Source organism: Raphanus sativus, chromosome 5 (assembly GCF_000801105.2).
Source record: "Raphanus sativus cultivar WK10039 chromosome 5, ASM80110v3, whole genome shotgun sequence".
Classification (NCBI taxonomy): Eukaryota; Viridiplantae; Streptophyta; class Magnoliopsida; order Brassicales; family Brassicaceae; genus Raphanus; species Raphanus sativus.
In genome coordinates, this window is record NC_079515.1 from 9763390 (window position 1) to 9783084 (window position 19695).

The window sequence follows — 19695 nt, forward strand, 5'->3', positions numbered from 1 at the left end:
ACCCATCATAATCATGGATATCAACATGATGGCTGCTAATTTCATGAAGAATTAATCACAAACTAGCTTTTGACCCGCCCTTAAAAGAGCGGGTATATTTTTTGTTTTAATTTAATTTTTGATATTTTTTCTTTCTTATTATATTTTTTTGGTAATCATATTTTTGTATAAATTTTAATCAAAATATATTTTATTAAACAATAGCAATTTAAAAATTGATTCAGTATCGCACGATTAAGGCTGGATTACGGATTGAACTCGTCCGCTGACCCGCCAACCCGCCAACCCGCGGGTTTTTAATTTTGTTTTGGTTATAAAATATGATCCGCACAACCTGCAAACAAATAATTTTGTACCCGCATCCGTTCCGCTTAATTTTAAGGTTATCCGGGGTTATATATTTTTTTAAATCATTATTTAATTTAATTTTTATAAAAATATATTTATAATAAAAAATTATACATGATTTAAATAAGGGTGAGTGTAGTTATAGCTTCCCCTCGAATTTATATTTACCAGTTATCATTCTTAACCATTTACTTTATAATATTACTCAAACTCTTTTATCAGTTATATTAATATGCAGATAAGCAGTTATATATAGTTTTTTTAAAGTAGACACAACTATTATCAAGAGGGAATTATCCTATTTTAATGGTATTAATCATAAATACCGCCTTAAAAACGTGATAACTGATTTTGGTAGAAGAAAATTATAATATGGTCAGCGTTTTGATATAGTTATAAATGCAGTTAAATTCAACTTTTTAATTGGACTTAACTAATATCAACAGGACATGTTCATATTTTAATAATATAGATATGTTACTTTATTTTCAAATAGTAATTTTTTAGAAAAAATAACAAAGTATTGTTACAATTTTGATTGATAACAAAATAGTAATTAAATAGATATATTAAATAGATAAAACAATATAAGTTTTTTCACAAAATAGATCTTCTAAACTAACGTTATATATTATTAGGAAATTTAAATGTTCTTATTACTCGCATATTTATTTAACTTAGAAAAAGTTCTTTGCAATTAGTAGGCAATTTAAATGATTGTTAGATCCAGAAAATATATTTTATATGTTCCAGATTATAAGGAAATCTAATGAAAAAAGCAACTTATTTTGTAGTTGTATTATAAACATTCACATCTATATTTAATTTCTGTATACTGCTAACTTGATTAAAGACAAAATATATTGATGCAGTTATGGGGGTGATCACGTGGTGGTTTTTTTTTTGTTTTTTTTGAACACAGATCACGTGGTGGTTATTAGGCGAATTTGATGGTTATAAAATTCGCTTACAAAAGGTAATTATATTTGAATGGTATGTATTTTTGTTATATTGATGCAGTTATCATATCAAAAGGTAGTTATGGTTAAAATAATTGTTGGACTCAACATGATATCAACTGGTCATGCTGAAGAATTAATAAAATAGATATTAACATCCATAATAAAAATAGTACAACATAAACAAAATATTTATAAACAAAATATACAACTGTTTTGCGCAAAACGCGGACAAACCATTAGATGCAGGATTGCCGTGGAAATGATGTTTGATTCTCCCAAAGTTAATAAAATACCTTTTGAAACAGAAATGTAACGCCACATAGTAATGATGCTACCAAACTTGTCTTTTATGTCTGATGAAAGAATACCATGCATGACTAAGGAAATGACACAGAGAACAAAACTTCAAGCAAATGGCAAGAACTCACTTTTTCACAATTAGGTAATGCCACGGTGATGGCTAATCCCATGTGACAGCTAGAAGAAATGTTGGTCTTCTGACCCTGATGCAGCTACATTCTAGACCACAACTTTTAGAATCTAATTTCACAATCTAATTAATTTTTTTTAAAAAATCTAATTAAACATCAGCATTTTTATTTTGTCGAAGGATTTGCGTGGTTTTAACTATAAGCTGATAAACAAAAGAGCTAGCTTTACAGTTGAAGTATATTTTTTAAAGAAAAGACAGTTGAAGTAGTTTATATTTTTTAAAGAAAAGAAACATTGAAACCATCAAGGACTCAAGAATAACACGGGCTCAACATATCAAAAGATGCCATCAAATACTTATACAACTCAGCCACAGATTTACAAAATACCTTGCGGACAATTACAGAAGAAACTCTAGAGGAGTAAACAGTGCAGCAGAAACGATAGCTAAAGAAAGAGTCTACGCCGTCGTGATTGGTGCTGGAGTCACTGGTTTAGCTGTGCCTCGTGAGCTCAGTCTCCAAAATCAAGCTTAAATTTCTTGCTGAATTTTTCCACAGGATTGTTATCGTCAAGAAATAATACATATATTATTTGTTGGAAGTGAAAGATTTTGTGGAATAATAATATAATTAAAAGTATAATTTTTAAATAAGGTAATAACATAGTTATGTAAATATTGTTGAAACAGAATGATATTTCAGAAAAAAGATGTTTTATGTTTTAATAGTTTAGATTAATATTATTACTTAAATATTTAATAATATCATAAATGTTTCAAGTAAAATTTATTTTACCATCAATACAATAACTTTAAAATATAGATTCACTAATTAAACAAAAGTACGTTTTCTTTTGGACATTTTAAACAAAAGTACGTTAATACAAGTTTCATAAAGTGCTATAGACTATAACCAAATGGGACGGGATCACGGGACCATAGAAACCACAAACCTTCAATAAAAGCCACAAATTTCATTACCACAAAACTTATCATATCCAGAACTCGAAACTCAAAGTAGACGCCATGGAACTCGAGCTGGTGTTTATACCTTCCCCTGGCATCGGCCACTTCCGATCAACGACGGCAGTAGCAAAGCTTATTGTAGACAGCGACGAACGCATATCCGTCACTCTCATCGTCATCCCTCCACGATTCTCCAACCATGCTTCTTCCTCTTACCCAGAGTCCCAAAACCGCCTCAGCTATTGTCTCCTCCCTCCCGGAGATCAATCATCAACCGGACATACTTTCATATCTTACATCAACAGCTATAAACCACAAGTCAGAACCGCAGTGTCCGAGCTCTCCCGACGGCGGCAGGTCGCTGGGATTGTCGTGGACATGTTCTGCACGTCCATGACAGACATAGCCAACGAGTTCGGCCTCCCGACGTATACCTTCTACACGTCGAACGCTTCGTATCTTGGACTACAGTTCCACGTTCAGTCTCTTTACGATGAGAAGAAACTCGACCTAAGTGAGCTGAATAACTCAGAGGCTGAGTTTGAGTTTGACGTTCCAACTTTGACTCGGCCTTTTCCGGCGAAATGTTTGCCTTCCTTTATGCTAAGCAAAGATTGGTTTCCTTACATTATGAGTCGAGCTAGGACTTTTAGAGAGTCAAAGGGTATTCTCGTAAATTCTGTAGCGGAGATGGAACCTCAAGCGTTGAAGTTCTTTTCCGACAGTAACTCTACTCCTCCCGTCTACGCGGTGGGACCTATCTTGGACCTCAAAACTGATGGTAACGATACTAAAGATGAGAAGAGAACAGAGATTCTGAGTTGGTTAGATAAGCAACCGCCAAGATCGGTGGTGTTCCTATGTTTCGGAAGCATGGGAGGCTTCAGCGAAGATCAAACGAGAGAAACCGCTGTGGCTCTTGAGCGAAGTGGCCACCGGTTCCTCTGGTCGGTCCGTCGTGCTTCACCGGTGGATAAGACGAAAGCGTCTCCTCCAGAAGATTTCACGAACTTGGAGGAGATTCTCCCCGAGGGGTTTCTTGAACGAACGGCGGAGATTGGAAAGATCATTAGTTGGGCTCCACAGATTGATGTGCTTAAGAGTGATGCGGTAGGAGGGTTCGTGACGCACTGTGGATGGAACTCAACTCTTGAGAGTCTTTGGTTTGGCGTTCCGACAGCTGCTTGGCCTATCTATGCAGAACAACAGTTTAACGCGTTTCATATGGTGGAGGAGCTTGGTTTGGCGGCGGAGATACGTAAAGATTACCGGGGAGATAATATGTTGGGGAAGTCGGAGATGGTGACGGCTAAGGAGATAGAGAGTGGGATTAACTGCGTGATGGATCAGGGTAGCGAGATGCGGAAGAAGGTGAAAAAGATGAGCGATAAGCTCCACGTGGCGTGGATGGATGGTGGATCTTCGAACACCAATCTGAAGAAGTTTGTCCAAGACGTAGTTGAAAATGTGCCATAGGAATTCAGAAGTGACTAGCTATTACAAAGATGTTTTCGCCTTTATCTGTACTATTAAAACAAAGACTCTTTTTTTAGGTACCTTTCTGTTTCAACAGTATTTACTATTTCATGCCATTTAATTATTTATAAGTTATGTTTTTATTTAATGATCTTTTAATTAAACAAAAAAAACAATTTTTTTAAATATATGTTACTGTAATTCAGGTAGAACAGTTCTACTCAATATAATTTAAACTAAAGTATATCCACGTACTAAACTATGTAAACCTACAACACGCAAACTATCATTATATGAACCAAGATTTGAATGTCAACAACTGAACCCACCAAATCTAAACATAAACCATCATGTATAAGTATTTAAAACTAATATTTATTCATCAACATCAAACATAGTTCTCGAATTAACCCATGTCGATACAATTAAATTGTATATCTTAAAACATATATTAAATATATACGTATATCATCAAACATGTTATATGTAGAAATCATCATATCACATCAAACACTAGCTTATATATAATAATCGAACATGTTATATGTTTAAAATTATTTTTCTAACAAGATAAGCAACAAAAAATGAAAAACAAGATATTATATTATTGTTATAGATATCCAATGGAAAAAATCTCGGGATTTGTTAATATTAGTTACAATTAAAATAATTTTGGTTAAAAAGTCCATGTCAAAAATAATACAATTTTTAATTATTGTTAGTGGGAATGAAAAGGAATCAAAAAGTTAGGAATACACCAATAAAATATTTTTGCAAATTCGAAATATATTAACTTCATCAGATCATGTTTTTAGAAAATATTTTGTGTATTTAACAAACAAAAAATATCTGTAAATATATTATATGCTCTAGAATATTCTTCATATATTCAGTTTACTACTTGGCATATTGAGAAACCTAATATACCTTCGACCAAATCCTATAAATATAGACCAAACCATATCGACTAACCATCCTAAAACAAAACTTCTTAGCATGATTCACCAGAGCTGTAGGTTCAAGAGAGCATAGGTCGTGAAAAACTACATATATTAATTTTCTATGAAAGAATATATTACATAAGCACTCACCTTATCTTTTTTTTTTAAACACAAGCACTCACCTTATCTAAACTCTCTTTATTTACAGATGTAAATGGTGACGTCCTCGATACGGGTGAAATCGACATCATGCAATGTCTTGGAAACAAAAAGAAAAGAGTGAAGTTTATGTTAAGGGACATGATCGTGTTTTAGTATTATATGTGTATTGTTAGTTAAACTAACTTCATGTGTATCTAGACTTTGCAGGTTTTTGTAGCGTTAGAGATGTTCCTCTCATGGGTGATTTACAAGAAGATATCAAGTGGTTAACTTAAGACGAGATTTCGTATTGGTAATTTCTAAACTTTTCTAATGTAAAATAGATTGTGACAAGTTATATTTTTTGACACGCTATATTTTCATGAAAGAATATCTTACCTTATTTTTAAAATAATATTTTATTTATATAGAAAACAAAATTATCTTGCATAATTCTACTCATTACTTATTAAAAACATAATTCAAAATTAGGAAATTTAACTACACTAAAATATAAAAAATTTGAACATAATCTCGCACCATAATATATTATGCAAGTATAATGAGATACGTAAAATAATTAAAATCTCTTTTATAGATATCAAACTGAAATTTTAAAGTTCAAATGTTATTTCACACTTTTACATTAAAAGTAGAATGTTCTTTACCTAACAAGTTATTTTTGAGTAGTTCTTTTCAATGTAGAGTTTTAAAATAACAATAAATGTTAGTATATTGTAGTTAACAAATAACAATTATTATTCTGTTCGAATATAAATTATAAATCCTAATCATGACTCTAAACTAAAGTCTAAACCCTAAAACATATCTCCAAACCCTCTAAAATTTTTGTTAAATAATAAATAGTAATAAAATTATAATATTTTAGACAACTACTTACTTTAAGGTTTTAAAATAACAATATTTGTTAGTTACAATATTTTTCACCTAATACCTTAAACAAAATCTATTTTGTTATTGGATTACAAGATTTACTTTTAGGCTAACCATATTTTGCATAATTATCCTAACAAAATTCTAATAAAACGAGTAAACAATTTAAATTTCAGTTACCCAAATCAGATTTCTATCTTCTATTCATTTCAAAAAGATATTGTACATGGTAAAAAGGGGAAAATCAAAACTTCTTTCAAATACAGAAACCTCATTTATTTAAAAATAAATGGAAAACCTTACATAATTTTCATTAAATTAGTTACAGATTTTGCATGTATCAAAATTTGAATATAAAATGAATAACTCATGCTAACAATCAATTCTATTAAAACAACAGTGTGCATAATTGATATATGTTGTGTCCACTTTTTAAATTTTATAAGCGCCTTTTAATACACTTTATTAAAATTTAGATAACTGCCTTTTAATACATCTTATTTAAATTTAACTAACCGCAATCTTTATTAATCGCCTAACCATTACGTAAGTTTTATGTTTCGGGATAAATCAGTTACTAAAGTGGGCTTTGTATCAAGATTTTTACATAGCTCAAATGTATTATTAGTAATTTGTTTTGTGTTAGATTTGTTATCGGTTTTGTAAAGTCAACCTTGCAAAACGTTTTGCATATTGGCTGTCAGTTTTATAAATGCTTCTATTCTTAAAACTATTTTAGCTATTAGAATATTATTTTTTCTTTACAATTTGGTGGACAATAGTTTTTCCCAAAAATAAAAGCCGCACATACAAAAATATTTGAAATGTTGATTTTGTTGGATATAATCTGTATATCTATTTTATTAAAGTTATGAACATGATCTATTAATATAGATTTAATCCAACTATTTTAGTAGAATAGATTAAAATCTCTTATTAATTATTTAAGATTTACATAAATATTTTCCTACATGATTAATAACATAAATATAAAAATTAAATTTTACAAAAAATAGCCGCCCTTTAAAGGGCTGTCAAAAATGATATATATATTATTTTTTTAACATATAAGAAAAAATTACACAAAAATATTACATATTTACACAAAAAACTAAAAAATTACAAACCAACATTATACATGCAGGTCAAGATCTCGAAAAGACGGCTATGATTACAAAAAAAATTGATATACTGGCATATGATTACAAACAATTGATCGTATGTCGGATCAATTTTTAAATTGCTATTATTTTATAAAATAGATTTTAATTAAAATTTATACACAAATATGATTACAAAGAAGAACACAAATTTGTAAAGAAAAATATAAATATGAAATTAATCCCTAAAAAAATTAAAACAAAAATATATCCACCCTCTGAAAAGATAGTCAGAATCTATTAAAACAAGAACATGACATATTAATATAGGTTCCCTTTATCGCGTACATTGATAATGGTTTAGTCCAACCATTTTGATAGAATTTATTAAAATCTCTTATAAATCAATTAAAAATAGTTCACAAACAAATACACAAATATAATCAAAAACACATATAAAAATTAAACTTCTAATAAAACTAAAAAATAAAATATACCCGCCCTCTCAAGGGCGGGTCAAAATCTAGTTTCTCTATTAAAATGTTCGATAGTAAGCTAAAATTGCAGTTTATCAAAGCCTAAAATCTCATATTCTGAATCGTCGTGGAAGTTAGGGATTCTGTTTATGACTTCAAAAAGAAATCTTTTAAGTGTGTACTTAATTTTGAACCCACCTTTAAGTTGGATGTTGACAAAACATCATGAGCCACACACACACAAAAATAACTACATCATGTTTAGAAGTTAAAACTTAAGAGACGGTTCGAGCGGATTTTTAGTTTTTTTAGTTAAAAGTTAAGAGACAATTTCTTATATTCTTTTAAGAATTTCATCCTAAGAACTCCCTATTAATCATGCTCTAATATTATATGCCCTTCCTTTACATTCACCGGTCAAAATGAAATGTTAAGTTTAAAATCAGGTGATGTTAAGTTTGGGAGCATTGTGAAACTAATTTTGTTATATCTATTCTATTAAAACATGAACTATTGATATAGATGTGGTCCAACTATTTTAATATAATTATTAAAAAAATAATTAATTATTTAAGAAAAATATTATACAAAGAAAAACACAAATATAACTAAAACACACACAAATAATGTCAAAAAAAACTAAAGAACACAAATATAAAAATTAAATTTCTAAAATTGATTTATATATTTTTATTGATTTAGAAATCCGTGTAGTATTTATAAATTCAAGTAACATATACAAATTTTCAAATTCTTTCATGTTAGTATTTACAAATCTGGAGGTTTTCCTTCGGATTTGAGTCTTTGTATGTCTAACAAAGAACTTCATACAAATCTGTTCAAATCTATTATAAAATCAAATTCATTAATAAATTCGTAAGATTGAATAACACTTGATTTGAATTAGAATTTATGAATCACTAAACCAATAACACATGATTCAATACAAATTTAAAAATCATAAAACCAATAACGCTAGATTTAGTTTTGGTTTTCAAATCCATTAAAATACACCAAACAATAATCCCTCTAAAAAAAAAATATATCCGCCCTTAAAATATTAAAAATTTGATCAAATAAGAGAGCATCAACCAAGAATATTTCCATTATCAAATTGCCAATTAATTTTGATATCTCACAAATAGAGAAAACATATTATTTTATTAAATAGGTATTTTAAATATTAAAAACTCCACTAATAACATTCAAAAGAGATATTTTAAAATAATTGAATGAGACCATCAAGATTTGAGTACTAATTTAATAAAATTATATTTTAATATTGTTCTTTATTTATGAAATATCTTAATCTAGAACTTTCAAAAATGCTTTAAGAATAAGTAGATGTTAAAAGAAAAGTCGATATAGCATAAGAGTGGTATTTTCTTGGACAGTCTCTGTTATGTGGACAAGAAGAAAGGTCTACGATATAGTTTTTGCTATATTCACACAAATAACTGATAAAGTAACACTAAGATGATAAAACGATGGAGACCGTCACGTAAGAGGAGTAAACGTTAAAAGAAAAATCGATATAGCTGAAGAGTAGTATACGTTTCTTGGACGGGTCATTATGTGGTCATAAGACATAAGTGGTTTCTTTTCCATCGTCAATTTGTCATCCCATGCTTGTATTATAAGTGAAACTAAAATAATAATGCCAAAAAACCAAGTAACTACATGTTTTCTTAAATGTTTTTTGGTCAATGATAATGCAACTGGATCTGATATGTCTACCATAGACAACTTTTTCATTTGTCGACAAAAGCAAAAACCACTTTAGCAAAGCATAGCAAGGCAAAGCAAACTAATATCGTCCATGCGTGTTAGACCATTTTGGCAGAGAAGTTTGTGATGATATGGCCTGTAACCAAAGTAAGAAAAAAAACGCCAGTTGATGTCCATGCGATACGTGTTTTGTATGCGTAAGAAAAAGACTTATCGCTTGAAACGTTGAACGGTTTCAATTCAAAAACCACATTTAGTTTATTATAATCAATTGAAAATAATTAAACATTTGGAATTACGTAAATTGAGCTGGTCTTCATACGGTCAGACTCAAATTAATTTTGGGCCTTGTGGAAAGTTTAACCTTTTTCAAACTAGCTATTATTTGCACAGTTTGTAAACTAAAGTAAACTATATGTATTTTAATAAATCAGGACTTTACTTAAAGAAAATTGTAAAATAAAAAATGGACCCTGTGCATAAACCGTGAGCACATGCTCAAAGCCGGTCCTGACCCTAGACCGTGACCATTACCTCTGGCACCATCATTATCTTCCCTTAATTGGATGGCTTCAGTAACAGCAGCTCCTCCTCCTACGTTCGCTTCTCTCTTCACCTTTTAGTTAAGTGTTAAATTAAAGAAGAAAGATTAAGTAGTGTCTGACAGTAATTACAAAGATACTTGCCTGAGACTCTCTATTTGGTGGTAACTCCTGTATGATCCATTAAGCAAATAAATGTAGTTTTACCTCTTAATAATCTTTCAAGTAAATATCTTCATCGTGATCTAACAGACAGAAAATTATCTTTAGTTGTCCAATACTTTTTGGTAATCCTTTTTATATAGCCAAGAATTGTTTGAGAATCTTAATAGGTCGTGGAAGTGATTTTCTACAACTTAAAAAGATCCTTTAATTCATTACATACAAAAGTTTTAACCCACCTTTAAGTTCAGTGCGGACAATACATCTGTGCCACTCAAAATAAGAAGATATAACTACACCATGCTTTGATGTCGGAAGCGCTAGCGTTGCGTGAAGTTCTTAAGAAAGCAAAGGAGTTGAATCTTCAAAGTCTTCAAGTGTTTTCGGACTCTCAAGTCCTTATTCTAACCCTGTGCTCAGGGAGAGACATGAACGAGATTGCAGAAGTCCTACAGGACATCAAAGTCCTTGCCACTCTCTTCTGTCCGGTTTCTTTCTGTTATATTCCTCGGATTGATAATGTTCAGGCTGATACTCTCGCTCGTTCAGGCCTTGGTAGATTTCTTAATGCTGTGTGATCTTTTGAAGTTTGTAACCGGATGATTTTAATTAATGCAAGTATCTGTTTGACAAAAAAAACCTACACCATGCTTTCTTATAAAGAAATTAAATACCTTGCACATTGTAAATAGTTTTACAAAGGGAAAATTACGGTTGCTTACTTCACAGACTAAAAGTAAAATTTAAGTTATAGAATTAGGTGATATATATTATAAAAGTTTTGGAGGAAAATGTGAAATTGGTTTTGCTATTTTCACCAAATAAATATATAACAAGAAACCGTAAAGAAAAAAGAAAGGGATATTATATAACAGAGAAGTAGTGTACGTTTCTTGGACATGTGGTGTGGGCCAAAACAAGTTTCGTATAGTACTAGAGATAGAACGGATCGGATATCCGGGATATTCTAAGGTATCTGGATCATTATCTAGTGAATGCATATTTTAATATCTTTATCCAGATCTAGAGTTTCTCAGGTATCTGAGTGTCAGATATCTTACTAAAAATTATAATATCCGACGGATATGTAGATCCGAATTTAGATCCTTAAATTAAATAACAATAATATAAAAATATATAAAATATTAACAATAATTTAAAAATAAAAGTATATATAATATTTTTAGTTATATCTATGTTTACTATTACAAAATTTATATAAATTTATATAAATATTAGTATAGAAATAAAAATATAATAAACAAAATTAGTTATATATATACTTTTGAAATAATTATATATAACTAATTTTGTTTATTATATTTTTATTTCTATACTAATATTTATATAAATTTATATAAATTTTGTAATAGTAAACATAGATATAACTAAAAGTATTATATATACTTTTGAAATAATTATATATATATTTCTATTTTTGAAATAATTATCACTAAAAATTACGGATCCAGATATCCAGAATAAAAAATCAAGATATAGAGATTTGAATTTGGTTTGGACGGATCCAACATTTTACTATCCGGATTCGGTTCAGACTCCTTCGGTTATCCGGATTTCAGAGCGGATCTGGATCGAATCCGAATCTCGGATAATAAGTCTTAGATCTATCTGGTACTAGTACAAATTCTGCTTTGCCTATTATATTTTTTCATAATATTAAATTTTATTATGTAATATTAAATTATTTGGGTTTAAAATTAACTTCTTCCATGCGATTACATACATTCATAATTTTACCAATATATATTATGTTATTTATTTTATTCTATTTTATTTGTATTTAGGTTTATATTTGAGTTTAGTTTTTACTGATTAAGATTTATGGTTAAGTAATTAGGAATTAAGTTGGTGTTCGGATAAAATTTAGCATCTATACTTTATGAATTGAGATAGAGTTGGTATTTTATATTATTTTGATGATATGAAATATAATATTTAAACCTTCTATTATCTAACTTTCTTCACTGTGTGGTTCTCTACATATGAATTTACATGGTTGGTAAATAAATAAACTACAGTGAAACCTATATAAATTAATAATGTTGGGACTACACCAAAATAATATTTTTTTATTAATTTATAGAAATTATTAATTTATCGAGATAATAACTGAAGCAAAAATTCAATTTGAAACTTAAAAATTATATTAATTTATAGATTATTAATTTAAAGAGATCGTACTGTATTTGTTCCACGCAGGCTCGTATTTTACACCACTTGTTGTTTCATTCCTTATAGTAAAAATATCTTCAATAAATAGCATGGTGATGTGGCTGCCTTCTCTTCGTTCATATATAACAATTTCTACTTGATATGCACCATATGTTTTATAGCCTATATCATTCTATATAATTCACGGTTACCGAATATTTATAAGAGGGATAAATAAAATCGGATAGTTATTGACCTAAATGATAGATTATATCTTATGTCAAAATCAATGAGATCTACTTAATTTATTTTCAAAATATGACTAAATAAACCCATTTTTCATATTTTCTTCATTTCAAAAGAAAATTCATTTATTCATCGAAGTATTCTTTTTTCTTTTTTTGATAAATATATTATTTATTCATCAAAGTATTCTTTCAAACCCTATATTACAATTTCTTCTGACGATTTAAAATTATGATGACAACATCACGAGCTTCGACAATAATATCAAAATATCCAACGTTGACATCACAAGCTCACAAACAACATCTCAAGCTCCAATAAGACATCGCAAGCTCCAGCCACGATATTACAAGCTCCTCATAGTCTTATGTTTCCACAATTCCAAACCCCCTTTTCCGTCAACCACCTCTAAATCACCAGCAACATAATTTCAGTTTGATTTCATTGGCTGCAAGCTCATGTTCAACCTTCACCGTCGTATCAGCACCGCTATATCACGCTTCAGTGTTTTTGTCCAAAACGTGTTATAGCTTTAGCCTTTAGGCTATGAGCTTGTAACTAGTTTTCTTCTGAATTTCATTCACATCTAGAAACTTGCACACATTTCTTGGTCAGCTATTTTGGTTTAAGATCTGGAAAATTCATATTATTAAGCTAAGGCCTGCTCGTTTGCATGTCACGACGATATTGTAGGTTACAGTTCAATAAACTACTTTACTCCACAACTATTTAAAACTAAAATTTAAAATTCATAAATTGACGATAAAAATTAATTCTAAAACTAAATTTAATTATACAAATTAAAGGCATATCTTTTAAAAGAACTTTCAAATGTTTTTTTAGCCAAACACACAAGGAAAAAATGACAAAAATGTTTTATTAAAGAAAGAAATGATAATTATATTCATATTATATATATACATATATATATCAATATTTCAATAAATAATAAATATTGTTTTTATTTTCAAAAATCTTTATTCAATATTCGAAACTTTTTTCAAATTCTTTTGTAGTGCTATGTTATAGTATAAAGTATTTATCAAATAATAATTTAATAATGCTAAATTATCGAATTACTTATTTTTAACTTTTTACAGTAAAATATGCTTTAACAAAATAAAAAGATAACTTATATTTGGAGGACAGAAACGAAAACCACGTAAATGCGTCGTTTTTGACGGCGCATGAAAGCTCAATTAGTTAAGACAACATCAAAGATCAGTATTGCGCTGTGTACCCACCACTTGTATAATTGTATTGTATGCATAAGACATATACTTTATTATATATTGCTTCTTCGTCAAGGGGCTTCAATAGCAAAAACACTTGCTATTCTTAAAAACGAATTGACAAAAAAACTACTTTTAATTTTAGAAAAAATGAAACTGGAGCTGGTTTTCATACCATCACCTGGTGACGGCCACATCAAACCACTAGTGGAGGTTGCTAGGCTTCTTGTCGACCGTGATGACCGTATCTCCGTTACCATCCTTATCATCCCTCAGATTCAAGGTTTCAGTAGCGGAAGCTCTGACTCCTACATCGCTTCCCTCTCCACCGCATCTGAAGACCGCCTCCACTACAACGTTCTCTCCGTCCCCGATGGATCAAACTCTGATGCCCCCAAACCCAATTTCTTCACCTACATCAACAGCTTCAAGCCACAGGTGAAGGCCACAGCTGAAAAACTCATCACTGACCCAACTCAATCCGAGTCCTCGCCGTCGCGGCTTGCTGGATTCGTGGTGGACATGTTCTGCACGGATATGATTGATGTGGCCAACGAGTTTGACGTACCGAGTTACCTGTTGTACACCTCCAACGCCATGTTTCTAGGGATACAATTCCACTTTCAGCATCTTTATGATGTTGAGAAATATGACGTCAGCGACTTGAAGGATTCAGACATAACCGAGTTAGAGGTTCCGTGTTTGTCTCGTCCTTTACCGGTCAAGTGTTTACCATCTGCTATGTTAAACAAGGACTGGTTCCCGGTTATCTTAGGACAAGTGAGAAGATTCAGAGAAACCAAGGGTATTTTGGTAAATACGTTTGCTGAGCTGGAGCCTTATGCTATGAAGTTTTTCTCCGGGGAAGATAATACTCTTCCTACGGTTTATCCGGTTGGACCGGTTATAAATCTCAAAACCAACGGTCCGGATTCAACTGACGACAAGCAGACAGAGATCCTAAGCTGGTTGGACGAGCAGCCTCGTGAATCAGTTGTGTTCCTCTGTTTTGGAAGCATGGGAGGGTTCCGTGAGGACCAAGCAAAGGAAATAGCTATAGCCCTTGAGCGAAGTGGTCATCGTTTTCTTTGGTCTCTTCGCCGTGCTCGGCCTAAGGGAACAATGGGACATCCCCAAGACTTTACAAACCTTGAAGAGATCCTCCCGGAGGGGTTCTTAGACCGGACGGCGAAGATAGGAAAGATTATCGGTTGGGCTCCACAGAACGCCGTACTAGCAAACCCTGCGGTCAGAGGATTTGTGTCGCACTGTGGATGGAACTCAACACTTGAGAGTCTCTGGTTTGGTGTTCCGATAGCCACGTGGCCTCTTTACGCAGAGCAACAGCTTAACGCGTTTGAGTTTGTGGAGGAGCTAGGGCTAGCGGTGGAAGTCCGGAACTCTTTCCGGGCCGATATTATGGCGGAGGAGTCGGAGTTAATGACGGCGGAGGAGATAGAGAGGGGGATACGGTGTTTAATGGAGCAGGATAAGGTGAGGGATAGAGTGAAGGAGATGAGTGAGAAGAGCCACGTGGCTTTAATGGAAGGTGGGTCTTCACACGCTTCTCTTCTGAAGTTCATTGAAGACGTCACTACGAATATCTCTTGATTGTTCGCAAGTGTTAGGGAATCTTTCATGATTCTGTGGCTATCATTAGTTTACCCATTTCGTTGGTGAAGGTCTTATGTGACCATGGTTTGTCCTTTGTTTTATCTCTCATTATTATTTTTATTTTGAGTTTTGACTATTAAAACAAATAAAAGAGATTTGAAAAATGACTGAATATTAATATTAGATTGTTTTTAGCAATCCCCTAGTTATTAATAGAAAAACAATTTAGAGGAATAACATTTATTTGAAAAAATGCTGCAATTATGCTGATGTTTTAGTTTGATAGCTCTCCTCCGAAAATCATTTGGAATTGATCATTCTATAGGATTCCGTAAATTAGTTACCAGTTATTATGAAAATTTTCAAAACCCAATTTCACGTATTCCAGTTTTGGAATGAAAAAAAAAAATCCTTTGTAAAAGTTATTTCTTTTGTTCATGATTCTAAACCTTCGTGAATGAATGGAATGTATAGAATCTCTATTCCATTTATAATTTCAGTTTTTATTCCATTTCTAGCATCATTCCATTTTTTTGTGTTCCACAAATAATCATTCTTTTTATTCATAATATTCCTATTAGGAATAACCAGTTACACCCTTAGAAACAAATTTATCCTCTCACAACTAGAACAACTACAAAGAGATGCTAATTCATATAATAATATGACTACAATATTAATTCCGAATTTGATATTCAACATGGTCTCTACCACGCATGGTTACAAGCTTTTCCAAATTATGAAAAAACATTTAAATTCATAATTAATGACCATGGTTACAAGCTTTTCCAAATTTCAAATTTCATCAAAAAAAAAATTATGAAACATGTAGAAGAAATTCATAATTAAGCATTAAAATATCACTATTGATTCACTACATAACTTGACATTGTACAAAAACATTTATACAAATAAATGTCTATAATGATGATATGAATATTCGAACCTACAATACATTCGTTGTACCATATTCTCATATAAATTCATGGCTGTATAACATGCTTTAAACAATTACAGAACATTGGTTTTTACCAGTATATTATTCCATGTATGCTTGCAAATACTCTAAAATCTTGCAAACAATGTTTTCCTTTTGTTTAGAATACTAACCCGCGTTCATTGCGTAAAATAATGTTTTAAAGACCCTTTGCTTATATATACTATTTGTTTATAATCGTATAATCACTTCATTTTCATGTATGCTTAGCTATATGAAATGTGTTGTTATAAGCTATTCCATATTCTGAAGCCATATATGAATGGTCGCCATAAATTGAATCAATCTTGAAAACAAATGGGATTTTTTGATGTTCATGTACGCTTACAAATGTACTTTCTAAGAGTATTTTAAATTTCTTTGTGAAGCTTATAAATATTTATGTGTAGATTATCATACTACTTTATAATTGAGTCCACCAATTGGAATCCCTTATTATAATATAAATGTATTGAAAGGTGGAAATTCATAATAAGCTATCATAAATGTATACAAGTTTCATACTCCTATATATACATAAATGTATTGATTCACATGATAACACTCTTGCATTGCAGATCAAGAAAGTTTACACTTGTAAAAACTCATAAAGCACATTCAATAAAAATTTATATAATACATTATATTGGATATTTCGATAATTATAAAATATAGTCAATCATGCAATTTGAATAAGAATACTGTATCTTGCTATGCAAATCTTTGACTAAGATTTGGAATTTTTTCTAATAATAAAACAATATTACCTTATATCAAGTATGAGCTAAGGAATGTATTCAAAACAATTTTCATTCCAAACTTAAACAATATTCCCTACAATCTTGATACATCTAAGTTCAATATATAGACATTCCCTTACTAATTATTGATTACAAACTTCTGTTTACATATGGCTCCTTTTGTTATATTAGCGACTGGGCCCAAAAATTGAATCAGCTAATCCAATTAACAAGGGAATTGTTACAGTAAAACCTCTATAAATTAATAATGTTGGGACTTTGAAATTTTATTAATTTATAGAGATATTAATTTACAAAAGTTTTCTTATTTAGATTTTTTATATTTTTTCTATTTTTATTTATATAAAAAAGAAAATATTTTATTTTACCATATGTACATTATTTAAATTTTATAAATTTGACTTCAATATTGTTTTATTATCTTATTTTATGTATAATTTTATGTTTCATAAAATTGTTAAGTTGTTTTCGGTATAATTTTACTAAATGTTATCAAAATATATTGAAATGTTAAGAAAAATAAAGAATTTTCATTGTGAATATAAAACCAACAATATAATATTTAACTTATATAAAAATTATATATAGATAAATTATTAATTTATGATTTTAAGGAGACTATATATTTACATAGAAATTTTTAAAAATATTATTATCTTATTATTTTATCGATTTGTGTTATATTTAACACCGGCCCAACTTGGGACCGCTAAAATTTATTAATTTATAGAGATTATTAATTTATAGATTATTAATTTATAGAGGTTCTACTGTATATGGTAAAGAGAATGACCAGATCCCATTACGGTTGGTGATTTTTAGATTAATGAAAAGTTATCTACCTATTTATACTGCGTATTTTTTGTTAAAAAGTGACTGAAGATTTCTTAATTGTCAGTAAAAATGCAAATCTTTTGTCTGTTACAAATATTATTTCATGAAATATAATGTGACAAACAATTTTATATTAGTTTCACTCTGCGCAAGACGCGGATGGTAAACTAGTGCTATGTATTTAAGAATTGTTGCATATTTATGTTATGTTAAAGATGTCCACTGGTTAGTGGTTACATAGACAGTATTCAATTTTTTTTTGTTTACGTTATTACATGTGTCTTATTTTGGTACACAAATGGACCAACATCCGTCAAACTTAGTTTCCTGAAATTCGGTTCTGAAATTTTGGAAGCTCAAAACAAAATAGAAAATATGACTAATACATTACATCACAAAAAAGTAAAAAACTCATAAAAATATTTCTAAATATAAACTATTAAAAATTCACAAAATACAAGTTTTCTCACAAAATAAAATTCAAAAGTGTATATTTTTTATTTATGTTTTAGTCTTATGGATTTTTTACTTTACTACGCCGCTCAATTTTTCTTTTGTGGATTGAGCCAGTCTATGCACTAGTACAAGACATAGTAGACTCTAAAAACTTAGATAGCAAGCTATTTTAATAGGTTTTTTTCATTAAAAAATAGAGTTAATATCGGACGAGCTAATGCTCACATATCAAATATTAAACTGATAAAGCTATATACTACACTTTATCTTACCCAAAAGGCTGAAAAATGTATACTAGACCACTAACTTGTTCTATTTTTTTACACCATTAAACTCAGTTTAAATAATAAAACAAATATAAACTTTATATAATCACTGAAAAAATATTTTTATATATAATATAATTAGATTTTTGACTTATAAGAATCTACAAAAGTGGAGACATGTAGCAATATCTCATCACGGCATGTTTTAGAGCCGGCACTTGACTCCTCTTCAACTAAGACCGGCCATGACCCTTAGCTACAAAAGGGTGAAGCATTTACTAATTTGAACACATGAATGCTTCAAATTTGTAGAGATGACAACTAAATTAGTGGATTAGTCAGTTTTTTGCACTTCAATAAGTTTATAAGGAAAAAAACATTAGTTATCTATTTTCATTTTAGATATTTTGAAACTGAGATCTGAAATCAGATAATTTAACACAAAAACACTAAATAGTATATATGGTATCTATATTATTAAAACTAAAGTACATTTGAGATTTGTTTGGAAATATGGATAGCAGTATAAAACGACTATAATGTTGTTTGAAAACATGAATAACAATATACATATCTATACTATTAAAACAAAATGCTATTTTAAAAATTTAGGATTCTGCCCTTGCGTTTTTATGATATTTACGAGACTATTTTCCATTTACTAATTTTAATAAATGAATTTACAAAAACATGGTAAATATGAGTTTCCTTATAAATCATAGGTATTGCATTAAATTACCTACAATTTAGCTAATTTAAAAGATTGCAATCTTTCTATTATTTAATACTAACAATAATGATTTTATAAATATCACATATATATATATATATATATATATATATCCATGTACAATCATATCTAATTTTAAATTTATTGAATATTCACAAATATAGGTTAGAAATTATTGTGTATAATTTTTGATTTCGTTTGATCTATGTAGAGGACGGTTCACTTTCACAATTTAAATT

The 19695-nt window shown here is 29.9% G+C and overlaps 2 protein-coding genes and 1 non-coding gene across 3 annotated transcripts; 2 read left to right on the forward strand and 1 right to left on the reverse strand.

The window, feature by feature from the left end:
- The first annotated feature begins 2554 nt into the window (after positions 1–2554).
- On the forward strand, positions 2555–4294 carry LOC108837470 (UDP-glycosyltransferase 71B1). Its single transcript, XM_018610511.2, has one exon. The coding sequence runs from the start codon at positions 2770–2772 to the stop codon at positions 4183–4185; it is 1416 nt and encodes a 471-aa protein (XP_018466013.1). The 5' UTR covers positions 2555–2769; the 3' UTR covers positions 4186–4294.
- A 9552-nt stretch (positions 4295–13846) lies between these two features.
- LOC108856832 (UDP-glycosyltransferase 71B2) lies at positions 13847–15616 on the forward strand. Its single transcript, XM_018630725.2, has one exon. The coding sequence runs from the start codon at positions 13970–13972 to the stop codon at positions 15428–15430; it is 1461 nt and encodes a 486-aa protein (XP_018486227.2). The 5' UTR covers positions 13847–13969; the 3' UTR covers positions 15431–15616.
- A 2944-nt stretch (positions 15617–18560) lies between these two features.
- LOC130495395 (U2 spliceosomal RNA) lies at positions 18561–18753 on the reverse strand. The gene has a single exon (XR_008934666.1). It is a non-coding gene; the product is annotated as a U2 spliceosomal RNA (small nuclear RNA).
- Between the last annotated feature and the right edge of the window lie 942 nt (positions 18754–19695).

Coding starts and splice junctions, on each gene's coding strand:
- LOC108856832 (XM_018630725.2), top strand. CDS start 13,970: ATGAAACTGGAGCTGGTTTTCATACCATCACCTGGTGACGGCCACATC.
- LOC108837470 (XM_018610511.2), top strand. CDS start 2,770: ATGGAACTCGAGCTGGTGTTTATACCTTCCCCTGGCATCGGCCACTTC.